This window comes from Vipera berus (assembly GCF_964194415.1).
Source record: "Vipera berus genome assembly, chromosome: 1".
Taxonomy (NCBI): domain Eukaryota; kingdom Metazoa; phylum Chordata; class Lepidosauria; order Squamata; family Viperidae; genus Vipera; species Vipera berus.
In genome coordinates this window covers 357,303,260-357,330,161 of record NC_138202.1, presented here as the reverse complement: position 1 = coordinate 357,330,161, position 26,902 = coordinate 357,303,260, and the positions used below count along the sequence as shown (strand labels likewise).

The 26,902-nt window shown below is 45.0% G+C and overlaps 1 protein-coding gene across 2 annotated transcripts; it reads right to left on the bottom strand.

The window, feature by feature from the left end:
* Positions 1–606: 606 nt before the first annotated feature.
* On the bottom strand, positions 607–26,049 carry SKA2 (spindle and kinetochore associated complex subunit 2). Of its 2 annotated transcripts, XM_081327775.1 has the most exons (6): positions 25,996–26,049; positions 23,673–23,717; positions 12,667–12,756; positions 9,881–10,057; positions 4,371–4,432; positions 607–2,801 (listed from the first exon to the last, which is right to left on the bottom strand). In XM_081327775.1, exons 1-5 carry the CDS (start codon positions 26,026–26,028, stop codon positions 4,388–4,390), a joined length of 390 nt encoding a protein of 129 aa, XP_081183901.1. In that variant the 5' UTR covers positions 26,029–26,049; the 3' UTR covers positions 607–2,801; positions 4,371–4,387. The 2 variants fall into 2 exon arrangements, with proteins under 2 accessions (XP_081183901.1, XP_081183902.1); XM_081327776.1 differs by lacking the exons at positions 23,673–23,717; positions 25,996–26,049 and adding an exon at positions 15,641–16,135.
* Positions 26,050–26,902: the final 853 nt, after the last annotated feature.

Below are 26,902 nucleotides of genomic sequence, written 5' to 3'. Positions count from 1 at the left end.
CCTTGGTAAGGCCACACTTGGAATCCTGCATCCAGTTTTGGTCACCACGATGTAAAAAAGATGTTGAGACTCTAGAAAGGGCACAGAGAAGGGCAACAAAGATGATCAGAGGACCGGGGACTAAAACATAAGGAACTTTTGCTGGAATTGGATCTGTCTAGTTTAATGAAGAGAAGGGCGAGGGGGGACAGGATAGCAGTCTTCCAATCTCTCAGGGGCTGCCCCAAAGAAGAGGGAGTCAAGCTATTCTCCAAAGCACCTGAAGGCAGGACAAGAAACAACAGATGGAAACTAATCAAGGAGAGAAGCAACCTAGAACTAAGGAGAAACATCCTGACAATTAGAACAATTAATCAGTGGAACAACCTGCCTCCAGAAACTGTCTTGCTAAGCAATGAAATTTTGGACTCAATTGATGGTCGTAAGTCGAGAACTACCTATATTATTCTTGAAGCATCGTGGTAGTTAAATGAAATTCTTAATAAAAATTTTTTAGAAAGAATATAGAATATTATCCGCAAGCAAGCAAGGCAGTTTTGACGCAAAGCATTACTTTGTATGTGCAACTTAGGAAAAAGGTCCTGAGCTTATTAATTTTCCGGGGGGAAAGTTATACTTTGAGTGATTGTTTTGTACATGTATTTTTTTGATTCAGTCTTTTTATCAGTTGAGGAATTATGGATTATTGTTACCTCTTTCATTGGTGCTGTACAGCCTCTGGCTAAGCAAAATAAAATCACCACCATTTTTTAAATTTTATTTTATTTCTCCAGAATGTTTAGGTTGGTCAGAAAATCATTTTACAGTTGCAAGAAAAAGTATGTGAACCCTTTGGGATTACGTGGAGTTTTGCATGAATTGGCCATAAAATGCGCTCTAAACGTCATGTAAGTCACAATAGAAAAACACAGTCTGCTTAAAATAATACTACACAAACATTAGCTGTTGAACATAACATGTAAACATTCACAGTGCAGGGTGGAAAAAGTATGTGAACCCCTCCTAATGACTTCTCCAAGAGCTAATTGGAGCCAGGAGTGAGCCAACCCTGACTCCAATCAGTGTGATGATATTGGATGTGTTGCTGACAGCTGTCCTGCCCTTTAAAAACACACACCTGTTTTGGGTTTACTGGCCTCAAGAAGCACTGTCTGATGTGAACCATGCCTCGCAGAAAAGAGCTCTCAGAAGACCTACGATCAAGAATTGTTGACTTGCATGAAGCTGGAAAGGGTTACAAAAGTATCTCCAAAAGCCTTGATGTTCATGTGTCCATGGTAAAGCAGACCGTCTACAAATGGAGAAAGTTTAGCACTGTTGCTACTCTCCCTAGGCGTGGTCGTCCTGTAAAAATGACTGCAAGAGCACAGCGCAGTGAGGTAAAGAAGAATCCTAGAGTGTCAGCTAAAGACCTACAGAAATCTCTGGCACATGCGAGCATTTTTGTTGACACATCTACAATAAGGAAAACATTAAACAAGAATAGAGGACATGGGAGGACACCACGGAGGAAGCCATTGCTGTCCAAAAAAAATATTGCAGCACGTTTGAAGTTTGCAAAAGAGCACCTGGATGTTCCACAGCACTACTGGCAAAATATACCGTGGACAGATGAAACCAAAATTGAGTTGTTTGGGAAAAACACACAACACTATGTGTGGAGAAAAAAAGGCACAGCACACCAACATCAAAACCTCATCCCCACTGTAAAACATGGCGGAGGGAGCATCATGGTTTGGGGCTGCTTTGCTGCCTCAGGGCCTGGATGGATTGTTGTCATTGATGGGAAAATGAATTCCAGAGTTTATCAGGACATTTTGCAGGAAAACGTACGACCATCTCTCCGCCAACTGAAGCTCCGCAGAGGATGGGTGATGCAACAGGACAATGACCCAAAGCATACAAGTAATTCAACAAAACAATGGCTTCAACAGAACAGAATACGCCTTCTGGAGTGGCCCAGTCAGAGTCCTGACCTCAACCCGATTGAAATGCTGCGGCATGACCTTAAGAGAGCGATTCACACCAGACATCCCAAGAATATTGCTACCCTGAAACAGTTTTGTGCAGAGGAGTGGTCCAAAATTACTCCAGATCGTTGTGCAGGTCTGATCTGCAACTACAGGAAACGTTTGGTTGAGGTTATTGCTGCCAAAGGAGGGTCAACCAGTTATTAAGTCCAAAGGTTCACATACTTTTTCCACCCTGAACTGTGAATGTTTCCATCTTCTGTTCAATTAAAACATGACAACAGCTAATGTTTGTGTAGCATTATTTTAAGCAGACTGTGTTTTTCTATTGTTGTGACTTACATGACGTTTAGAGCGCATTTTGTGGCCAATTCATGCAAAACTCCACGTAATCCCAAAGGGTTCACATACTTTTTCTTGCAACTGTAATTGCTCAAAGCTAACCTGAGTTAACGTGCAAATACTAACTAGAAGGGCAGGCTTGCTTGCACCAATAATACGAACGATTAAAACCTGCCCTTTGGGCAGAGGCATTCAGATCAGGTAACTGGCTGATCATTTTGTAAACTTTCTCACATTTTAATAAAGATACAAGATCAACACCGGCGCATAATTTTAAAACAGCATTGTTCACACACTGATATCTAATGGTATCTTGGCAACCTACGTACCAAACACAGGCACACTGTCCAAGTGGTTATATATATATATATATATATATATATATATACATGAAAAGGTATATGGCCTTGTTCATCATCTCCCACTGGGAAGTTGCTTTCTGGAATGTTCAGCAAGGAATCGGTGGATTTAATGTTCTTTTGGGCAATTCTATAGAAAAAGAACAGAGACTGTTTTAAGCAAACAACCCCCCCGTTTTCTCGCAAAAAGTAGCCTACTTTAATTTATAAGCACAATGGAGAAGTAATACAGGCAGTCCTCAACTTGCAATCAGCAACTTGAGCCCAAATCTGTATGTTGCTGAGTGAGGCGTTGCGAAGTGGCATTTTTGCCCCATTTCACAACCTTTTTTTTTTGCCACAGCTGTTAAGCGAATCACTGCAGTTGTTAAATCAGTAACACAGCTGGCATCCCCATTGACTTGGCTTGTTGCAAAAGGAGGATTGCGTGACGCTGGGACGCTGCAACGGTCACAAATGCGAGTCCGTTGCCAAGCGTTTGAATTTTGATCACGCGCCCCTGGGGATGCTGCCACAGTTGTGTGACGAACGGTCCTAGGTCACTTTTTTTTAGCACCGTCGTAACTTTGAACGGTCACTAAATGAACTGCCGTAAGTTGAGGACCACCTGTAAAGTGGACATAGAGCCCCACACCACCCCAGCTGAAAGTCTAACTATCTTTATGCCGGAAGTTAAGAGAGAGAAGAAACTAGGATCATTGGCTAATTTAAGACAAAGAGTTTAAAACTTTTTGTTCCAACAAGCGAGCCTGGACTGACTTTGGTTTTAAATTTGGCTTTTATTGGGTTAAATTGTCATTTATTTATTACATCCATTGTTTAATTCTTTTTTAAATTTTGTATTTTATGTTTCTTAATTTTTTATTGTTGTGAGCCGCCCTGAGTCCTTGGGGAGAAGGGCGGCATATAAATTTAATAAATCTAAATCTAAATCTAAATCTAAATCTAAAATCAGGTTGTGAAAAAGCCTTAGTTCTGTTTCAGGAGCAAAAAAAAAAAGCTGTACTTATACATAAGCAACAAACTTATAATGGCCAGGATTTTATTTTTAGCTATTCAGGACCGGACCTAAAAAAGCCAGATTCTTATGTTTAGATTTACCTGTTCTGTCAAACTTTCTCACTTCAGTAGAAAAATGACTAAAAAAACAAATAAGACTTTAAACCAGAATTATTTTTGTTAGGAATAATAGGAGCTGATTAGGAGAAAGATTGCAGATATCTAATACTACACATATTAACGGCAGCGAGAGTTGTACTTGCCCAACGTTGGAAAAAATGAAAACTTACCAACTGAAGAAGTACTAATTAAGAAAATTCTAAAGCGTGCAGAAATGGATAGATTGACTTTAAAGATTAAAGAGGAAAGAAGACTCCGTGCACTTTAGAACATGGGATAATTTCTATCAATGGCTGGAAAAACGAGTCAGAGAGGAAGGAACGCGATATGTAATTTTGAATATATACTAGCAAGAAGAAGACTATTGAGTGATTAATTAACACATTGTTTATGATAATTAACTATATCTATTGCTGTTAGTGAAACACATGTACCCAGACATTATGCTGTTTGCTAAATATTGAAAATGTAATTTGGATAAACCCCAACCCTAACCCTAACCCTAACCCCAACCCCATTTTATTCCTAACCCTTTAAAAACTAATAAAATCTATAAATAATAAAAAAAAACCTTTCTCACTTCAGGAGTCTGGTACATTAAGTGCTGCATGCACGCTGTTCTTCTTCAGACAGAGAAGAGATCTAGAAAAGAAAGAAAATGAGTCGGTTTCATTTATTTTATTTCTACCCTGCCTTTACTGTTTTTATAAATAACTCAAGGCAGCAAACATACAGGACACAATACTCCTCCTTCCTCCTCCCCCCCCCCCAGTAACACCAGTGAGGTGGTTTGGGCTGAGTGTGTGTGATTGACCCAAAATCACCCGGCCGGCTTTCATGCCTAAGGCAGGATTAGAACTGGCAGTCCTCTGGTGGTGGTTGTTGTTGTTAGCTGCTATGGACAACGTTCCTCCAGGCCTTCCTGTCCTCTACCATCTTCTGGAGTCCATTTAAGCTCACGCCTCCTGCTTCAGTGACTCCATCCAGCCACCTCATTCTCTGTCGTCCCCTTCTTCTCTTGCCCTCCACCTTTCCCAGCATGAGGCTCTTCTCCAGTGAGTCTTTCCTTCTCATTAGGTGGCCAAAGGATTTGAGCTTCAACTTCAGGATCTGGCCTTCTAAAGAGCAGTCAGGGTTGATCTCCTCTAGGACTGACCAGTTTGATTGCCTTGCAGTCCAAGGGACTCGCAGGAGTCTTCTCCACCACCGCAGTTCAAAGGCCTCAATTCTTTGGCGCTCAGCCTTTCTTATGGTCCAGCTTTCACTGCCATGCATTGCAACTGGGAAGACCATAGCCTTTACTATACGCACTTTTGTTGACAGGGTGATGTCTCTGCTTTTTAGTACGCTGTCCAGATTTGCCATGACTTTCCTCCCCAGGAGCAAGCGTCTTTTAATTTCTTGGCTGCAGTCCCCACCGCAGCTACTCCTGTTTGCAACCTTCTCATAAGCGAAGTCAATGGGGATGCATGCCAGAGTCACTCGAAAGTTTACTGCGTCACGTAGTCCTTGACTACCCTTCATTTAGTGATGGTTCAAAATTACAGGGGCACTGAGAAATAAATGACTTACAACCAAGTCCCTTTTGACCGTCACAGCATCCCCAATTGTGGTTGTAGGTCCTAGTGGGCAGACACTAAGCTATGAGCCAGCTATGTGCTGCAGCCACCAAAAAAGCCAACACAGTGCTAGGCTGCATTAACAGAGGGACGGAATCAAGATCAGGTGAAGTATTAATACCACTTTACAATGCCTTGGTAAGGCCACACTTGGAATACTGCATCCAGTTTTGGTCCCCATGATGTAAAAAAGATGTCGAGACTCTAGAAAGAGTACAGAGAAGAGCAACAGAGATGATCAGGGGACTGGAGGCTAAAACATACAAGGAACGGTTGCTGGAATTGGGTATGTCTAGTTTAATGAAGAGGAGGACGAGGGGTGACATGATAGCAGTCTTCTAATATCTCAGAGGCTGCCCCAAAGAAGAGGGAGTCAAGCTATTCTCCAAAGCATTTGAAGGCAGGACAAGAAGCAACGGATGGAAACTAACCGAGAGAAGCAACTTAGAACTAAGGAGGAATTTCCAGACAAGTGGGAACAATTAACCAGTGGAACAACCTGCCTCCAGAAGCAGTGAATGCTCCAACACTGGAAGTTTTTTAAGAAGAGATTGGATAACCATTTGTCTGAAATGGTATAGGGTTTCCTGCCTGAGCAGGGGGTTAGGCTAGAAGACCTCCAAGGTCCCTTCCAACAAATTATTGTTGTTGTTGTTATAAAACAAAGTGGTTGATTTCGATGAAACTTTGCAACAAACTGATAGGGGCTTTTAATTCCCAATGCAAGCTGGCTTTTTTCTTATTTTCATATGAACGTTCTTCGATGCTCTGAGGGCCATTTAGTAGAAAAGCAAGATATGCATTTAAGAAGTAAATGGGCAAAACTTTAAAACAGGAGATAATATATCTGCCAATGTTGGCCTTGGATAAATTGTTTCTGCCTTTCCTCACTTGATTCTAAATTGCAATTATAGTTCATAAAGTACAATTACTGTGTTCACACCGGTAAGGCAATTAAATCACGACAGTGAAATGGCTTGCTAAATCATAAATCGTCAATAAGCTGCAACAGCTAAGCCAAACAAGCCAGTTATGTCTTAAAGAGTAATGTGTTTCATTGTCACATTTGATTTGGCTGAGCTTGTATGAACGCAACAATTAACTCGAATGTATGGTTTAGGATACTGCCTTTAGGTTAATTGGATAAGCAGATTACTCAAAGGCAGTGTTAGAGTTGGTAGAATCCCTTGTAATAAAGAACTGCCCTCTGCCATCAAGCTCTTATTTGATACGTGAGGGTCCTTGGCGCTCTCTGAGCTTGGCTGTTTTCTTGCAGACGTTTCGTGACCCAACTAGGTAACATCATCAGTGCTAGAAGGGAGGAGGAGGAGGAGGAGGAGGAGGAGGAGGAGGAGGAGGAGGACTGTGGGGTCCTTGGTGCTCTCTGAGCTGGGTTGTTTTCTTGCAGACGTTTCGTGACCCAACTAGGTAACATCATCAGTGCTAGAAGGGAGGAGGAGGAGGAGGAGGAGGAGGAGGAGGACTGTGGGGTCCTTGGTGCTCTCTGAGCTGGGTTGTTTTCTTGCAGACATTTCATGACACAACTAGGTAACATCATCATTGCTAGAAGGGAGGAGGAGGAGGAAGAGGATGACTGTGGGGTCCTTGGTGCTCTCTGAGCTTGGCTGTTTTCTTGCCGACGTTTTGTGACCCAACTAGGTAACATCATCAGTGCTAGAAGAGAAGGAGGCGGAGGAGGAAGAGGATGACTGTGGGGTCCTGGGTGCTCTCTGAGCTTGGCTGTTTTCTTGCAGACGTTTCGTGACCCAACTAGGTAACATCATCAGTGCTAGAAGGGAGTGGGGTGTGCAGAGGAGAAGAGGAGGAGGAGGAGGATGGTGGGGTCCCTGGTGCTCTCTGAGCTTGGCTGTTTCCTTGCAGACGTTTTGTGATCCCACTAGCTAACATCATCAGGGCTAGAAAGGAGTGGGGTTTGCTCTTGTCTTATATATCATGGTTTGCCCTGTCAGAGTTGTTTTCTTCTTGGAGGCTCCTTGATTAAGCTGTTTTAGACAGACAGACAGACAGACAGACAGACAGACAGAGATGGATCGACTGACAGACGGACAGGTAGGCAGACTTAGCTTCCCTGGTGCTCTCCAAACTTGGCTGTTTTCTTGTAGACGTTTCATGACCCAACTAGGTAACATCATCAGTGCCAGAAGGGAGGGGGGTTTGGTTTCTCTTTGTATACAGTACAAGTGGCTTGCCCTGCCAGTGTTTGTGGGGAGTGCTTGTTAAGGATTGTTGTGCAGTGGTCTCCTTGTGCTACCAAGGAGTTACACAGACAAGGAAGGGTACTGAGAGCAGTAAGAGTCACACAGTAACCACAAGAGTACACTGAGTTGTGAAAGCAAAAAGTACTTTACTTTTGAGGTGGTGTAAAGAACAAAAATGCACGGTCAAAAATAAACAGTCCAGGGTATACACAATAGTAACAGTCCAAGGAGTATTCCAAATACAAAGTCTTCTTACCGGTCCAGAGGTCAATACACAGTTCAGGTTTATCACCAATAGTACAGCAAAACAGTAATAGTAGAGAGAGCAGTGAATTCAGAGAGAGAGAAGCTACGTTCCTAGCTCCCTCTTATGGCCATGAGAACACTTACACACCCATTGGCCAATTAACATCTTAAAGTCACAACATCATGGTTAATATATTTTCAACCCAACATTGTAGGCTATCACCATATGCCTAACAGTGCTCTTGGGGGTTCCTTGATTAAGGCTTTTGTTTATTGTTAGCTTGTTCGTCTGAGCTGGTAGTTCCTTGATTGGGGCATTGTTTTTTTCCCCACTAGATTGTTGGTCTAGTAGTTGGTGTTAACTTCTGCTTATCTGAGTGCTGATTGCTGGCGAGCTGGTCCTTTGCTCTTTTGCTTTCCTTTTTAGCTTGTTGATGTAGATGTGGTTTATCTCTTTGCATCTGTTGATCGCTGATTTGTCTAAGTGCCATTTTTCTGGGACTTTTCTAGTATTTTTGGATTTGGCTTGGTCTAAGTCTAGACCTCAGTTTCCCAGTTGAGCCTATGGTGAAGTCTGATCATGTGCAATTAAGGAGTTTTCATCATGTTTTCTGACTGCTGGTCAGTGTTCATGGGATGCATTCCAATCAAATCAGGTGTTGAGAGTTTGGGAAAAAAAATCAAAAGAAGAGCAACTCAGATGATCCAAGGCCTGGAGACTAAAACATACGAAGAACGGCTGTGGGACTTGGGTTTGGCTAATCTAAAGAAAAGAAGAAATAGGGGTGGCATGATAGCAGTATTCCAGTATTTGAGGGGCTGCCACAAAGAAGAGGGGATCAAATTATTCTCCAAAGCACCAGGGGGCAGGAGAAGAAACAATGGTTGGAAACTCATCAAGGAGAGAAGCAACCTGGAATTAAGGAGAAACTTCCTGACAGTGAGGACAATTAACCAGGGGAACAGCTTGCCTCCAGAAATCGTGGGCGCTCCATCACTGGAGATTTTTAAGAAGACACTGGACAGTCACTTGTCTGAGATGGTGTAGGTTCTCCTGCTTGAGTGGGGGCTGGACTAGAAGACCTCCAAGATCAGATCTGATGCGATCCTATCCTATTCTGTAATTTTATTCTATTCTGTAATTCTATTCTATTCTATTCCGTTCTTTCACTATACTATTCTCTTCTCTTCTCTATTCTATTCTATTCTCTTCTTTCACTATTCTATTCTATTCTATTCTATTCTATTCTATTCTATTCTATTCTATTCTATTCTATTCCTGTTCTGATTCTATTCTATTCTATTCTATTCTATTCTATTCTATTCCTGTTCTGATTCTATTCTATTCTATTCTATTCTATTCTATTCTATTCTATTCTATTCTATTCTATTCTATTCCTGTTCTGATTCTATTCTATTCTATTCTATTCTATTCTATTCTATTCTATTCTATTCTATTCTATTCTATTCTATTCCTGTTCTGATTCTATTCTATTCTATTCTATTCTATTCTATTCTATTCTATTCTATTCTATTCTATTCTATTCTATTCTATTCTATTCTATTCTATTCTATTCTATTCCATTCCATTCCATTCCACTCTAAATAGTAAATGACAGCCTAATCTAAGCATCATCAAACACTCCTACAAACAGAGAGGGAAAGCCACCAATAAAAACAGGGAGTAAACCTCACATTCTCTTCTGGCACTGATGATGTTACCTAGTTGGGTAATGAAACGTCTGCAAGAAAACGAGTTCTAATGGCACCAAGGACCCCACAAGTTCAACCCTGAGCTATTGGCATTCCTTGAGATGTGGTCCTATTTCACCAGACCTCTGGCTGGGTATAAACAATGCTGGCTTGAGGCATGCTGATCCCTAGAAACATTTCCTGGCGATTCAAATGGAGCTTCGTACACTCTGGCAAATATTCCAAAGGAAGAGGAGAAGGTAAAATCTTGAGGGCAGCACGCATTATAGTACCAATCGAGACCAAAGCATTACCTCCGTCCCAGTGTGCTGCTGTACTTCCTGGACCAGCTTCACGGTTTTAGCCAGGGTGGGGCGGATGACACGCATGGACTCTCGCCGCTCCGCAGAAATGTTCTCCAGCTCTTCGCACAAGCTTTTGTAACGGGATTTCATGACGGAGAGCTGCTTTACCAGGACCAGAGGATTTTCCTGTTTTCGGAGCAAGAAATCCGGAAAGACCAAAAGCGTCAAGCATGAAGAAGAGAAGGTCCACAAAAGCCGATTCAGAAGTCAATGTGAGAGAGAAGGTTCCATTCTGGTCCTAAGTCGAGGACTACCTGTCGAATTCTAAACAAGCCACAGTCAACCTGGAAGCCTTTGATGACAACAAATCTTAAGATGAGAATTCAATTAGCTATTCAATTAACAGAATTGGACTGGGTGTTGCGGAGGGGGTATGACCAGGGCAACAGAGAGGGGATCTGTGACTTTACCTTCAGGGTCTTCAAACTGGGCCCTCTCCTTAATAATTATTCCATCTCTGAAATGTTGATCAATAATTCTCTCTTATTGGTCAGTGTAATTTTTTTTCCAGAATGAACATATGGAGAATTCACCGTTGCTTTGGCTAAACCAGGGGTCTTCAAACTTGGCCCTTTGATGACTTGTGGACTTCAACTCCCAGAATTCCTCAGCCAGGCACGCTGGCTGAGGAATTCTGGGAGTTGAAGTTCACAAGTCATCAAAGGGCCAAGTTTGAAGACCCCAGCTTGTGGACTTCAACTCCCAGAATTCCTCAGCAAGGCACACTGGCTGAGAAATTCTGGGAGTTGAAGTCCACAAGTCATCAAAGGGCCAAGTTTGAAGACCCCAGCTTGTGGACTTCAACTCCCAGAATTCCTCAGCAAGGCACGCTGGCTGAGGAATTCTGGGAGTTGAAGTCCACAAGTCATCAAAGGGCCAAGTTTGTAGACCCCTGCCATAGGATCATCAAGAGCATGAAGAAACAGTTGGAAAAGAGAACAGGTGGCTTCTTCACAACTCTTTAAGCCAATTCCCAAAGCGGATACCAAAAAGGGTACACGGAAGAACTTCTTTTGGACCGCCCTATGCTGTTGTCCATCAATTTCACTGGACGCCTAAAATCGAATATTGGAATCAGGAATGGGGAATCGGGAACCTATCCTGAGTCTAACTGCGGGGTGCAGAAAGCTTCTTTCAATCCAAATATTATTATTTTTTTTGCAAACCTCAATGATGTTGGTTGGATCGAGGGGAAAAAAAAAAGAGTTTGGCCTTTCCATCTCCAGAATGTTAATAATCAATCTCTACGTTAATAAGTACTTCTGTAAGTTAGTTAGCCTGGGGAGGTCCTTGGTGTGGGGGCATTATAGCCTTAAAGGATAGCCTGGACAAAGGTGCTTTTTCCAAAGGCGACTGGACTTGTTTTGTTTTTCCTTGAAGGTATGTCGCTTCTCCTCCAAGAGGCTTCTTCAGTTCTGACCGAAGCTTCCTGGAGGAGCAAAAAATCTTCAGGAAAAAGAATGCCCAGTTGCTTTTTGAAAAAGCACCTTGGGGGCAGCCATGACCCGGATGTCGGAGCATCTCCACAGACAAATACTTTGAACAGTTTTCCAAGGGCAAAGGTGAGACAAACATTGAATCTGTATGCATATATGGGGTATCATTGTAAGCTCCCCAAAATGGCCTGTTTAAGAAAGAGGCAAAATTGTAATGGCTATGTGGTCCTTGGTGCTCTATGTGAGCTTGGTTGTTTCCCTACAAGACGTTTCATTACCAAACTTGGTAACATCGTCAATGCTACAGGGGAGTGGGGTCTGCTCTCTGTTTAAGTGACAAGAAGGAAACACTCCCAATAAAATTGACAAGGTTACCTAGTTTGGTAATGAAACATCTGCAAGAAAACAACCAATCTCCGGGAGCACCAAGGACTCCACAGCTGTTCTCTTCTTCCTCCTCCTCTGTGTAAACCCCTCCTTCTTTTACCTCTCTGTGTGTGTGTGTGTGTGTTGTCTTGGTTTACATTTTAAAAAGAGAATGATAATCAATTAACATCCATAATGATTGAATTTGATAATCCCCTAATGAATATATTAATAATATATTTGATCTTCCCTTCTCCCATTTATATATTCCTTTGTCAATCTTAAAACAAAATGTAATAATATTAATATTAATATTAATAATAAAGTTGGAAAGGACCTTGGAGGTCATCTAGTCCAACCCCCTGCTCAGGCAGGAAACCCTATATCATTTCAGACAAATGACTGTCCAGTCTCTTCTATGTAATACTTAATATTTTCAGTACATGAATGATTTATAGACATTTTTTATATTTGTACAAATAATAATATGTATAAGTTTTTCCAGCTTATATTATTCTTATAGTTATAATTATTCTTATTAGTTCACCATGCATCTTATTTTCGTGGTTTTTGTTTAACCTTAATTTCCCTTTTACATTCCATCCATTCCTTATCAGTCAGGATTTCTTCTTTTACCACTAATGATGTTACCTAGTTGTGTAACATCCAAGCTCAGCAAGCACGGACGACCCCACAGTTCAATCCTGAGCTACAAATATTCCATAGGTCACAATGGCTAGCATCATTCAAGTCCTCGGTTTGTTCTGGCTGAATAGGGTCAATCTGAAAACTGGAGTTTGTAAATCATGGCTTATGGGCTGTGCAACTCCAAACCCCGGTGCTAAAATATGGTCACACTAAGGAACCTTAAAGATAAGGTTTTAAAATATTTCTTAGAGGATTTCAGCAATGCTTTCAAGCTAAGGACGATACCTCTTCAGCGAGTCCATTAGGAAGCTGTTTCATCATTTCAAAGTCCAACGTTGTCTGGATGTAATCCAGATCAGATTCAGCCTTCTGGAACTAAAACATGAAAAACCATCACAACCCATTAACATGATGTACAGAGCGAGATAAAAGGTAAAGGTAAAGGTTCCCCCGCACATGTGTGCTAGTCGCTTCCGACTCTAGGGGCCGGTGCTCATCTCCGTTTCAAAGCCAAAGAGCCAGCGCTTGTCCGAGGACATCTCCGTGGTCATGTGGCCGGCATGATTAGACGCCAGAGGCGCACAGAACGCTGTTACCTTCCCACCGGAGTGGTCCCTATTTGTCTACTTGAATTTTTACGTGCTTTCGAACTGCTAGGTTGGCAGAAGCTGGGACGAGTAACAGGCGCTTACTCTGTTACGCGGCACTCGGGATTCGACCCGCCAAACTGCCGACTTTCTGATCGACAAGCTCAGCATCCTAACCCACTGAGCCACCGCGTCCCTTCTACAGAGCGAGAGGACCACCACAATTAATGCCCATGCTTAGTACAAATTGGGGCAGGAAAGATGGCATAAGCGTCATTTTGTAGGGGAGATGGATGGCATAAACATTTAATAAATGAAAGAACGTAGAGTAGAGCAGAGTAGAGCAGAATGGAATACAAATCTTTATTGAGAATGGAATGGAATGGAGCAGAAGGACCGTATCTTTCCATATTGATGGCATTTCACCCTCTCTTAACAGAATAACAAAGTTGGAAGGGAATCTGGAGGTCTTCTAGTCCAACCCCCCTATTCAAGCAGGAAGCCCTATCCCATTTCAGACAAATGGCTGTCCAGTCTCTTCTTAAAACTTTTCAGTGTTGGAGCATTCACAGCTTCTGGAGGCAAGTCGTTTCACTGATTAGCTGATTTCCTAAAGTTAAATTTGATTTATGATTGCTAAGGGAGTGTAACTGCATGTTCAGACACATGGGTCCTCTCGGCTGAGAGGCCTTTGCATTAAATAAGCAGGCATATACATAGAATGAAGGCTATTGCTAAGCACATTGGTTTGTGCTTAAATTGTAAGCCGCCCTGAGTCTTCGGAGAAGGGCGGGATATAAATGGGATTAAAATAAAATAAAAATTAAAAAAAAATAATCAGGGGTAGGCAACCTTGGCTCTTTTATGACTCGTGGACTTCAACTCCCAGAATTCCTGAGCCAGCATGGAAAGCTCTCCCTTTCCCCTCAGCATGGCTGGCTCAGGAATTCTGGGAGTTGAAGTCCACGAGTCATAAAAGAGCCAAGGTTGCCTACCCCTGGCCTAGGGCAGTGTTTTCTCAACCTAGGCCATTTTGAGAGGAGACTTCAACTCCTAGAATTTACCAGCCAGCTTTGCTGGCTGGGGAATTCTGGGAGTTGAAGTCCTTCCCTGTTAAAATGGCTAAGGTTGAGAAATTCTGGCTAGGCGAAACATCTGTGAAGTGAATTTTGCCCCACTTGACCTTTCTTGCCTCTGTTGTTAAATGAATCACTGCAATTGTTGTTAGCAACATGGTTGTTAAGAGATTCTGGCTACCCCTGGTACTAGGGCATTTAAAAACAAATAAACTGGGTTCTCTTTCCTGCCTCCGTTTCCCCCCCCCCCTTGTTTCAATTGACTCTGCACGCTCCCGTGCTTAATTTTTCCTTGATCGCAGGCTTCCATAAATAATTCTTATAAAAGCACGGGAGATTTTTATTTTTTTAGGTAATGCTTTTATGGCTCTTGCATTTACTTCAAGGCCCATACCTCACTTTAACGACACCGTGAGGACTTGGTTTCGATCAAATCTTCCAGCTACAATATGAATAAACGTTGTGGCGAACGGTGCCCAAATGGCATTCAGCAAACACTTGCATTCACCTGCCTCTGGAAGCTGTGAATGCTCCAACACTGGAAGTTTTTAAGAAGAGACTGGACAGCCATTTGTCTGAAATGGTAGGTATAGGGTCTCCTTCCAACAACATCATCATCATCATCATCATCACCATCATTATTATTACAAGGTAAGGATGCAGGATTCCCTGCGGCTATGCAGTCAGGCAGGTTTCGAAGAAGAGGAACTTTGTTCATTTGCCTGACCCACGGAATAATAAGTGGTACCTGCAGGAAATCAGGCAGGACAATTGGCAGCGGGATTGATCTTAATCACTTTCTGACATGTATTTGCAAGTCCCAGAAGTCCTTAATTAACCACATGGCATGACAGAATAACAGAGTTGGAAGGGACCTTGGAGGTCATCTAGTCCAACCCCCCTGCTCAGGCAGGAAACCTTATACCATTTCAGGCAAATGGCTGTCCAGTCTCTTCTTAAAAACTTCCAGTGTTGGAGCATTCACAGCTTCTGGAGGCAGGTTGTTCCACTGGTTAACTGTCCTCACTGTGAGGAAATTCCTCCTTAGTTCTAGGTTGCTTCTCTCCTTGATGAGTTTCCAACCGTTGCTTCTTGTCCTGCCTTCAGGTGCTTTGGAGAAGAGCTTGACTGCCTCTTCTTTGTGGCAGCCCCTCACATATTGGAAGGCTGCTATCATGTCACCCCCTAGTCCAGGGGTAGGCAACCTTGGCTCCTTTATGACTCGTGGACTTCAACTCCCAGAACTCCTGAGCCAGCATGGCTGAGCCTGGAATCTTCTCCCTTTCTCCTCAGCATGGCTGGCTCAGGAATTCTGGGAGTTGAAGTCCACAAAGTCATAAAAGAGCCAAGGTTGCCTACCCCTGGCCTAGTCCTTTTCATTAAATTAGATATACCCAGTTCCTGCAACCGTTCTTCACGCTTTAGCTGTCACTCCCCTAATCATCTCTGTTGCTCTTTGCTGCATTCTTGCTGTTAAGTGTCTCCTACAATTTGCCCCAATGCTAGGAGCTGCTATTTCAGGCCCTAATTCCTTGTTTCAAACCGCCAATCCCTTCTTCATAAAGGATAAAACAGTACAGGTAGCCCTTGACTTACGGTCATCCGTCCAGTGACTGAAAAAAGTAAGCGATCGCCATTTTTCACACTTACATGCCTTGTACCATCCCCATGGTTACGTGAGCAAAATTCCAAAGCTCGGCAAGCGATGCGGATTTATGACGGTTGCAGTTGTCCCGGGGTCATGCGGCCAGCTTTTGTGACTTTCTGACAAGCAAAATCAATGGGGGTACAACTGGCTCCCTAACTGAACTGCAGGGATTCAAGAACAACGGGGGGCAAGAAAGCTCGTAAAATGGGGCAAAACTCACTTCACTGCACCGCTCAGCGACAGAAATGTTGGCCTCGACTGTCGTAAGTCGAGGACTACCTGTATATAAAGCCATTGTGATTTCACCAGAGTTTGCAGGCTGGTTTCCATAGAACAGACAGACAGATTTCATATACCAACAGATTAGGGTTAGGAATAGAGTTAGGGTTAGACTAGATCAGGGGTAGCCAACTTTGGCTCTTTTATGACTCGTGGACTTCAACTCCCAGAATTCCTGAGCCAGCCATGCTGAGGGGAAAGGGAGAGCTTTCCAAGCTGAGCCATGCCGGCTCAGGAATTCTGGGAGTTGAAGTCCACGAGTCATAAAAGAGCCAGGGTTGCCTACTCCTGGACTAGATAGATCAACAGAAAGTGGAGACTGAGCATGTTAAAGAGAAACAAATTCTCTCCTTCACTCATTATGAAGGGAGAACCAATTTGATGTTTGGTGTTGAAGATATCAGGCTAGAATCCAGGCGACGAGTTCTAGTACCGCCTTAGGCGTGAAAAAGCCGGCTGGGTGATTTTATTATTTAAACTTTTGAACCAATTACCAGGAGACGGTGAGTTCTAGCACCGCCTTAGGCATGAAAAAGCCGGCTGGGTGACTTTGAGCCAATCACCAGGAGACGGTGAGTTCTAGTACCGCCTTAGACATGAAAAAGCCGGCTGGGTGACTTTGAGCCAATCAGCAGGAGACCGTGAGTTCTAGCACCGCCTGAGGCATGAAAAAGCCAGCTGGGTGACTTTGAGCCAATCACCAGAAGACCGTGAGTTCTAGCACCGCCTGAGACATGATAAAGCCGGCTGGGTGACTTTGAGCCAATCACCAGGAGACCGTGAGTTCTAGTATCACCTTAGGCATGAAAAAGCCGGCTGGGTGACTTTGAACCAATCACCAGGAGACCGTGAGTTCTAGCACCAACTGAGGCATGAAAAAGCCAGCTGGGTGACTTTGAGCCAATCACCAGGAGACCGTGAGTTCTAGCACCGCCTGAGATATGATAAAGCCGGCTGGGTGACTTTGAGCCAATCACCAGGAGACCGTGAGTTCTAGCACCACCTGAGGCATGAAAAAGCCAGCTGGGTGACTTTGAGCCAATCACCAGGGTGAGTTCTAGCACTGCCTTAGGCATGCAAGCCAGCTGGGTGACTTTGAGCCAATCACCAGGAGACGGTGAGTTCTAGTCCTACCTTTGACATGAAAGCCGGCTGGGTGACTTTGGGCCAGTCCTTTTTCCACCCAACCCACCTCCCAGGGTTGTTGTGCGGAAAACAGGAGAAGGAAGGAGCATTACGTATGTTCATCGCCGAGTTATTTATAAAACAAAGACAGGCAAGACACAAATCTAATACTGTCAATAGTAAATAAATTGTTGAATAAACTGCAGGGTCATTACAGGAATCATCAACTGGACCCAACCAACTGTGAAGCCGCGGAAGAAGCCTCGGTGAGGAGAACCTTTGGACCTCCACAGCCGGCATTTTCAGAAACCATTTCGCAGCTTCCTTTTCCCACCTGCCTTTCAGCAAATAGCAAGGGCACTTTGACTTATATACCGCTTCACGGTGCTTTACAGCCCTCTCTAAGCAGTTTACAAAGTCAGCCTGTTGCCACCCCAACAATCTGGGTCCTCATTTACCGACCTCAGAAGGATGGAAGGCTGAGTCAACCTTCAGCAGGTCAGGATTGAACTCCTGGCAGGGAAGAAAAAGGAATAGCATTGATATACCGCTCCATATTGCTTTACAGTCCTCTCTTAGTGACTTGCAGAGTCAGCCTATGGCCGCTAACAATCGGGGTCTTCATTTTACCAACCTCGGAAGGATGGAAAGCTGAGTCGACCTTGAGCCGGTCAGGATTGAACCTTCCTGGCTGTGGCCAAAGACAGCCTGCAATGCTGCATTTTAACCACTGTGAAGGGAAGGGAAGGGAAGGGGAGGGGAGGGGAGGGGGAGGGAAATGAAAGGAAAGGGAAAGGAAGTGAAAGGAAAGGAAAGGAAAGGAAAGGAAAGGAAAGGAAAGGAAAGGAAAGGAAAGAAGGAAGGGAAGGACAGGATAAGAAGATAGAAAGGGAAAAAGGAAAGGAGAGGAAAGGGAAAGGGAAAGGGAAAGGAAAGGAAAGGAAAGGAAAGGAAAGGGAAAGGAAAGGAAAGGAAAGGAAAGGGAAGGGAAGGAAAGGAAAGGAAAGGAAAGAAGGAAGGGAAGGGAAGAAGAGGGAAGAGAAGTACAGGATAAGAGGATAGAAAGGAAAAAAGGAAAGGAGAGGAAAGGGAAAGGAAAGGAAAGGAAAGGAAAGGAAAGGAAAGGAAAGGAAAGAAGGAAAGGGAAGTGAAAGGGAAGGAAGAAAGGAAAGGAGGAAAGGGAAGTGAAAGGAAAGGAGGAAAGGAAAGGCAAGGGAAGGAAAGGAGGGAAGGGAAGAGAAATGGAAGGGAAGGAAAGGAGAGGGAGGAAAGGGAAAGGAGGAAAGAGGAAGGAAAGGGAAAGGAATAGCATTGACATACCACCCCATATTGCTTTACACTCCTCTCTAAGCAGCTGATAAAAGAGCCAGCGTATTGCTCCCACCGTGGCTTCTAAAACTGACCTGCCGAGCAGAATCTTCCCTCTGTTCTTTGGCCCATTAAAGTTCATAGACCTCTTTGATCAACAAGTCACCTGAGAGCCCAGATTCTTCGGAGCCCCAAACGCTCCATCCGGCCAGAGAGAGTTGGGAGAAAATGCGTGGGCCCAGCAGGCCGCCGTTGCAGGATCTGCTCGCAAGTGCTTTGACAATACTATTGCACTGCTAGCCGTGAAGTACAGTAGTGCAATGAAGTCAGAGCTCCTGTCAGCAGGAAAACCCTTGGGGAACCGAGGGACAGAGTCGGAAGGGACCTTGGAGGTCTTCTAGTCCAGCCCACCCCCCACCCCCGGGCTCAAGAAGGAGACCTTACGCCAGGGGTCCTCAAACTTGACAAACACTTTTAAGACTGGTAGACTTCAACTCCCAGAATTCCCCAGCCAGCATGGCTGGCTGGGGAATTCTGGGAGTTGAAGTCCATCTGTCTTAAAAGTGGCCAGGTTTGAGGACCCCTGCCTTACACCATTCTGGAGAATTGGCGGTTAGGTCTCTTCTTAAAAAGCCTCCAGCGATGGAGCAGCCACAACTTCTGGAGGCGAGCTGTTCCACTGGTTGATTGTGCTCAATGTTCGGGTAATTCCTCCTTAGTTCTAGGTGGCTTCTCTCCTCGATGAGCTTCCATCCAAGGCAACTGTGGACACCATAAGCCACGTGAGGCTCGGAATTCAGCGGCCGGAGTTTTTCCTTGAGCAGAAAGCCAGCTTCCAAAAGGGAAGAATCCGTTCCGATCAAACCATGCAACCTGCAGCGACGCCTTATTCCAACGGTCGGACGATGCTCCTTACAGGTTTGGTCTCATCGAATAGTAATAATAATAATAACACTAATAATAATCAAGTTGGAAGGGATCTTGGAGGTCATCTAATCCAACCCACTGCTCAGGCAGGAAACCCTATACCATTTCAGACAAACGGCTGTCCGGTCTCTGCTTAAAAACTTCCAGGGTTGGAGCATCCACAGCTTCTGGAGGCAGGTTGTTAATAATAATAATAATAATAAAGTTGGAAGGGATCTTGGAGGACATCTAGTCCAACCCCCTGCTCAGGCAGGAAACCCTATACCATTTCAGACAAAATAAAATGGCTGTCCAGTCTCTTCTTAAAGACTTCCAGTGTTGGAGCATTCACCGCTTCTGGAGGCAAGGAGTTCCACTGGTTAATTGTTCTCACTGTCAGGAAGTTTCTCTTTAGTTCCTGGTTGCTTCTCTGCTTGATGAGTTTCCATCCAGTTGTTTCTTGTCCTGCCTTCAGGGGCTTTGGAGAACAGCTCGATTCCCTCTTCTTTGTGGCAACCCCATAATTCAGAGGACCGTCTCCATGCATAGCATCAGCCAGATTCCAGTGGTCTGACTCAAGAGAGTTATTTGTAAAAGTAGGAGATAAGCACAGTCCTCCATGGGGCTGGGGGGGGGGGCAGTGATGTGTGCAGAAACATGCAGGAGATGAAAAGAATGCAGGCCCTGCAAAGGGGGGAGTCGCATTCCTGCAGATCCCAACGCAACCATTTGCCTCCCAAAAGAAACAGCGCCGTCTCAATAATCAGGGAGTCTGCTTTTTTTGTTTTTAGGCAAAGCTGTTGGCAAAAATGGGCAAAGGATGCACAGACTAGCACACGGAAACTTTGGTGGACTTGTATCCAGCGGTGGGATTCAGCCGGCTCGCACCACTTCGGCAGAACCGGTAGCTTAATTTTTTTTTTGTTGCCCAGGCCCAGAACGGACTTCCAGAAGCAGCATACACACAGACACACACAGAGAGAACCGGCTGTTCGCATCTTTGAATCCTATCGCTGCTTGTATCATAATGCAAAAGCGCGCTCGTGCTTTTAATGCTTCTGCAGCAAAACTCAAAAGATAAATGAATTATTAAATGAATGAATAAATCAATCCACCCAGAGGGCAAGATGGGATTTCCCATTCCTGTTTTTAGGCAACCGCGCAGCTTCCCAAACCTTTACGATAACAGGATTTCCCTTTTACGTTGTGTTTTAGCTGACAAGAGCATTACTGGCCAATGCCCTTTTAACATTGCACTGCTTTTTGTGCATGTTCACTAGTAGTACAACATAAAAAGGGCAGTGGACAGACACTTCTCACCCTGCAGAAAACCGTGAGACAGAACAACAGAATGACGAGTTGAAAGGGACCTTGGAGGTCATCTAGTCCAACCCCCTGCTCGGGCAGGAGACTGTATAAATTTCAGACAAATGGCTGTGCAATCTCTTCTTAAAAACTTCCAGTGTTGGAGCATTCATAATTTCTGGAGGCAGGTGGTTCCGCTGGTTAATTGTCCTCACTGTCAGGACATTTCTCCTTAGTTCTAGGTTGCTTCTCTTTAACAAGCTTCCACCTCTTACAGCAAAAGAGTCCCATGGTCCATACTGGCAAAAATAGAAAGTCTTTGACTTCATTAAACAGAGTAACAAGAGTTGGAAGGGACCTTGGAGGTCATCTAGTCCAAACCCCTGCTCAGGCAGGAGAACCTATATCATTTCAGACAAATGGCTGTCCAACCTCTTTTTAAAAACTTCCAGTGTTGGAGCACCCACGACTTCTGGTGGCAAGCTGTTCCACTGGTTAATTGTCCTCACTGTTAGGAAGTTTCTCCTTAGTTCCAGCTTGCTTCTCTGCTTGATTAGTTTCCGTCTGTGGCTTCTTCTCCTGCCTTCTGGTGCTTTGGAGAATAATTTGACCCCCACTTCTTTGTGGCAGCCCCTCAAATACTGAAACACTGCTTTCATGTCACCCCTAGTCCTCCTTTTTCCACGGCACGCCAGACGCCGGGCCACGTAAACAAGCAAAGCCCCATCTGTGGGATGCAGGCAGCCCACGAAACCACAACCCCTCCGGTCCGTGGAACCCGGTCCCTGCTGCCCCAAAGGTTGGCGGGTGGGATCACTGCTCTAAACTAGCCATATCCAGTTCTTGCAATTGTCCTTCATAACAAGACAAGGCAAGCTCAAGAGGCCATCCTTAGCAAACAGAAAAAGGGGGAAAAATGCCAGCCAGCCATCAAGCCACCCAGTGTCCATTTTGTAGGGGGAGATGAATGGCCTAGAATTTTAATAAATAAATAACCAATAAATAAATCTTAAGAGGAGGACAGAAAAGCTTTGAGAGCGTTGTAATCCTGGGAAGAGGTTCCATAAGGAGCATGGAAATTAAAGCAAAAACCTATTTTGGGTCCCGTTGAGGAGTTCCAGCAAAAGTTCCTCATTTGCCGCTAGTCCTCGACTTTCAGCTCGGCATTTAGTGAACTTTCGAAGTTACGAGTGCTGGAAAAAGAGGCTTATGACCCTTTTTCACGCTTACGACCATTCCGGTATCCCCAGTCGTGTGATCAAAATTCGGACACTTGGCAACTGGCATATATTTATGAAGGTGGCAGTGTTCCCGGGCTGATGGGAACACCTTTTGCCACCTTCAGACAAACAAAAAGTCACGGGGAAGCCAGATTGTCTTCACAAGCACGTTACTAATTACAGAATAACAGAGTTGGGCGGGACCTTGTAGGTCATCTAGTCCAACGCCTCCCCTGTACCCTGTTCCCCAAATCCCACGTTTCTTCTGACTTTATAATGGAAAACCCAAGTTCCTCTTGTATAAGAAAACTTACACTGTGTGTTCTTTCGCCCTAACAAACAAAGCAGTCAAACACTGCTTGGGTTTTCCATTATATAATGAGAAGAAATGGAGGATTTGGGAAACAGGGTGCAGGCAATCCTCGACTTGCAACTACGAACTCAGCCAAAATTTCTGTTGCTAAGAAAGTCAGTCAAGCGAGGTTCGCACGATGTTATGACCTTTTTTCTTGCCACAGTTGTTAAGTAAATCGCTGCAGTTGTTAAGTCTCTTGGCTTGAGCGGGGCGTTGGACTAGATGACCTACAAGGTCCCTTCTTATACAAAAGTGTCAGTTCATAACTCCAGGGCAAAGAACAAGAGTAATTCCCACAGATCCGAAAACTATATACATATCTTTGTGTGTGTGTGAGAGAGAGAGACAGAGAGAGAGAGAGGAGAGAGAGAGAGAGGGAGAGACATATTAAATATTAAGTTTCCATTGCTGAACAATATTCATTGTTTAAATGGACACAATAACAAAACCATTCCAACCCAACCGCACACAAAAATTGAAATATTGAGCCTTGGTGGAGCAGTGGGCTAATGCCTCCTTAAGTAACACCAGCTGCCTGCAATTAGTGCAGGTTCGAGTCCCACCAGGCTCAAGGTTGACTCAGCCTTCCATCCTTCCAAGGTAGGTAAAATGAGGACCCAGATTGTTGGGGGCAATAAGATGATTTTGTAATAATGCCGCTTGGGGGGGGCGGGGCGAAAGCCCTAATAAGCAGGCATATACATAGAATGAAGGCTATTGCTAAGCACATTTGATTTGTGCTTAGATTGTAAGCCGCCCTGAGTCTTCGGAGAAGGGCGGGATATAAATGGGATTAAAATAAATAAAATAATAAATAAATTTATTGTTCCCTCACCTTTCTCAATTGTCTTCCAATCATCTATTTTTAAAATATATCTATTTGATATACTGGGGCTTCCTTCTGATCCAATACAGCAGGTTTTTTTTTACACCTACATTTCATTCCTTAAACAATGATTGCTTCATTTCCAAAAGATGCTCCAACAGCATTTAATATTTGTCTTCTGCCTTTATTATTTTTTATAAATAACTCAAGGCAGGGAAGATACTAATATTCCTTCCTCCTCCCATTTTCTCCACAATGACCCAGTCACCCAGCCAGCTTTTATGCCTGGGGGGGGGGGGACTAGAACTCACAGCCTCCTAGTAATTGGCCCACAATCACCCAGCTTAGCCTTTCATGCTGAAGGCAGGACTAGAACTCACCAAAGTCATCCAACAAGCTTGTTTGCCTAAGGTGGGACTAGAACTCACAGTCTCCTAGTGATTGGTCCAAAGTCACCCGATTCGACTTCACGCCTAAGGCAAGACTGGAATTCACTCTCCCCTGGTTTCTAGCCTGGTGCCTGAACCACTTGACCAAATTGGCTCTCATTGTTATTTAGTCTCACAATATTCTTGCAGTGCCAACTAGGCTGGGGGGAAAAAAGGTCCACGGCTGAACGTGGCACTGGGTATAGGTTGATGTACAATCTCGTGTACTTGCTTTTGTTGAAAGAAATTTTTTTCCTCAGGGTCCAGTCCAAGCTGGGAATAAACAAAATGGAGACTGCTTCAGAAAGAAGGTTGTAGTTTATTGAAGAGCACAGCCAGACAAAAGCATGGCTCTGGGAAAGCTGACCACATGGAGCTGGGAGTGGTGGGTTTTCATACCTTCTTCTTGAGCTTTTGTTTGGATGAACATGAAGTTTGACCTGACCTGAGCCTTTCATGCTGAAGGCAGGACTAGAACTCACCAAAGTCATCCAACAAGCTTGATTGCCTAAGGTGGGACTAGAACTCACAGTCTCCTAGTGATTGGTCCAAAGTCACCCGATTCGACTTCACTGCCTTTCTGGTATTCTGATGGTGCTGGGTTAATCCTATTATGTCCTAAAGGTCATATCCTGCTTCCCTGGGGCTGTGGCTGATGGCTATGACCTGTGTTGGTTTTTTGGGGGTGAGGGTTTGTTGATTCTAGGGATCTTTGTCTTTCGAATCCCATCATCTCTAACCTTCCAGGTTCTTTCTGAAAGAATTATGATATCTGCATTTCTACAGAGATGGTTTCTGCGTGGGGAAGGGAGACTTGCAGCTATTAAGAAAAACCTGGGCATGCTTTTCTGCCTTTTTAAGATCCTTTGAGGAAATATAATATTCTGCCCTTTTTAATATCTCCTTCTCTTGGTGGTGGTGGGGGTTGCTGACTTCCCACACTTTCAATTCGCTTATGGGTAAAAATGCGATAAATCTGCCTTTTCTTAATCTGGTGCTTCCCAGACCTGCTACACTGCAGGTAGAGTCAACCCCAGGTAGCATTTTGTATGGGCAGACGATAAGATGTAGGGTCCACTTAGCCCCCTCCAGAGGGCAACAGGATTGTTGTTGTTGTTAGCTGCGAAGCCGTGTCCGGCCCATCGCGACCCCATGGACAACGTTCCTCCAGGCCTTCCTGTTCTCTACCATCTTCTGGAGTCAATTTAGGCTCACGCCTACTGCTTCAGTGACTCCGTCCAGCCACCTCATTCTCTGTCGTCCCCTTCTTCTCTTGCCCTCAACCTTTCCCGGCATTAGGCTCTTCTCCAGTGAGTCCTTCCTTCTCATTAGGTGGCCAAAGGATTTGAGTTTTCACTTCAGGATCTGGCCTTCTAAAGAGCAGTCAGGGTTGATCTCCTCTAGGACTGACCAGTTTGATCGCCTTGCAGTCCAAGGGACTCGCAGGAGTCTTCTCCAGCACCATAGCTCAAAGGCCTCAATTCTTTGGTGCTCAGCCTTTCTTATGGTCCAACTTTCACTGCCATACATTGCAACTGGGAAGACCATAGCCTTGACTATACGCACTTTTGTTGACAGGCAACAGGATTAGGAAGTCCCTAAATAAGCTTTCAGAGGACAAAACAAATCCATACTTTACTACAAGTACAAGCGCAATGCAATCAGCCCTTGACTTACCACCACCAATTCGAGCCCAGCATTTCCGCGGCTTAAGAGCAAGATTCCTGAAGTGAGTTTGGTCCCATTTTAAGACCGCTCCTGCCACAGCTGTTCAGCAAATCCCAGCCGTTGTTAAGTTAGAAGCACGGCTGCTAAGTGAACCTGGCTTCCCTTCTTGAGTTTGCTCGTCAGAAGGTCGCCAAAGGGGATCTTGTGACCTCTCCCCAAACATTGCAACCGTCATACGTACGAGTCAGTTGCCAAGCCTCTGAATTTTGATCACGTGAGCACGGGAACGCATCCCTAAGTTTGAAAAATGCTTTTTTTCAGTGCTGTTGTAACTTCGGTCCCTAAACGAACCGTTGTAAGTGGAGGACAACCTGTGAGTAAGGGAAGGTTATATATTTTTTTTTCCTTTTCAACGGATCTGATCCCATTTTTCCTATGCAACCAGCCACAGAAACATCCCAGCACACAAGCCCCGCCTACACGCAGTATTGGCCACGCCTACACGCAGTATTGGCCACGCCCCCCGGGAATCGGGGAGAATGGATCAGCCCAAGAGGCCACGCCCACCGACGGACCACGCCCACCCTCGAGCAAGACGGCAGAAAGAAACGGAGCGAGCCCACAAACCCCCTTTCGGGGTGAATAATGGGCACGCCCACATACACTCTCAGCCTTTCCCCCCCCCTCCTGGCGTGAGGAATGGTTGGATCCGGCGGGGGGAGGGGGAGAGGTTTTCTTACATTCCTGCCCTCCTCCGCGGCTTTTCCACCCCTTTTGTTCCTTCCGTTCGTTTAGGCCGCTCTTCAGGGGGCCACTTCGGTCCTCAAGGGAACGGCGGCTCCGTTCTGCGCGGTGGCGGCCCGCCAGCAGTCCCGCGACTTACCATGGTCTCGAGCGTAGTAACCGCCGTCTCCATGTTGAATAGTTGACATTCCTCAGGCGGTGGCATTCTCCCCTCCCCTCGCGGGACCGCCCCTTTCTTGGCTGACTGGAAGAGACGACGCTCCCTATTGGGCATTTGTCATTCGATCCTCCGCCTCATTGGCTGCTCCCGAGGACGTCCTTACATCTATTGGATCATGACTGAGATGACGCCCCACGATGAGACGAGAGCTCTAATTGGGTGCCTTAGAAGCTACGCCCTTTCCCATTGGTTCGTTAATAGCGAAGCGAGGTGAGAGAAAAATCAGACAGAGAGGCCGGATTGGCTGGCCGGCCTCAGCATGCGGCGCTTCATTCGCCCTTCGCGTAGCTTTTAATTTTCAAAGGCGGGCCGGCTCGTCGATGCCCTCCTTCCTCCCGCCTCGCCGACTTTGACTCCGATTGGCTCCCGTTTGAAAGCCGAAAAGCTGATTGGCTGAGCCGCCCGTCAATCAGAGGGACTGTAAGGCCTTTGAAGTTCGAGGCGGATGGAACGTTGGATCTCGCTGCTGCGCTCTGATTGGCTCCGGCGGAGTTTGAATGTTTGGCGAGGCGACGCAGCTGGCGCGTTCAGACGTGGCTCTTCGCATCCAGGGCGGCAGCTCAGCCCGGGTGGTTTGAGCTGGATCGTCCCGGAGAAAGGCCAGAAGAGTCGGCTCACGGGGACTGGTTCGCGCGACACGTGAGCAACGGATTCAGTACGTCGTGGGAATCCCGTCGTTGGTCCACGGGATGGGCCAATCGGACCGCCACGCGAACCTGGGCTGGGTTTTATTCGTTTGGGAGCTTCCTGTGCCGTAAACGGATCCCTTGTGTTCGGTGAATGGGGATTTAATGTGTCGTGTGAATGGATGCTTCAGTGCCTTCTG

What these genes read in the sequence shown, in the direction of transcription:
- SKA2 (XM_081327775.1), bottom strand. Translation starts at nt 26,028, where the DNA reads ATGGAGACGGCGGTTACTACGCTCGAGACCATG. An exon ending in CTAATGGACTCGCTGAAGAG is followed by an intron (nt 10,058 to 12,666) that starts GTATCGTCCTTA and finishes CTCCGAAAACAG; the next exon opens with GAAAATCCTCTGGTCCTGGT. An exon ending in AGCAGCACACTGGGACGGAG is followed by an intron (nt 4,433 to 9,880) that starts GTAATGCTTTGG and finishes TTTCTTTTCTAG; the next exon opens with ATCTCTTCTCTGTCTGAAGA.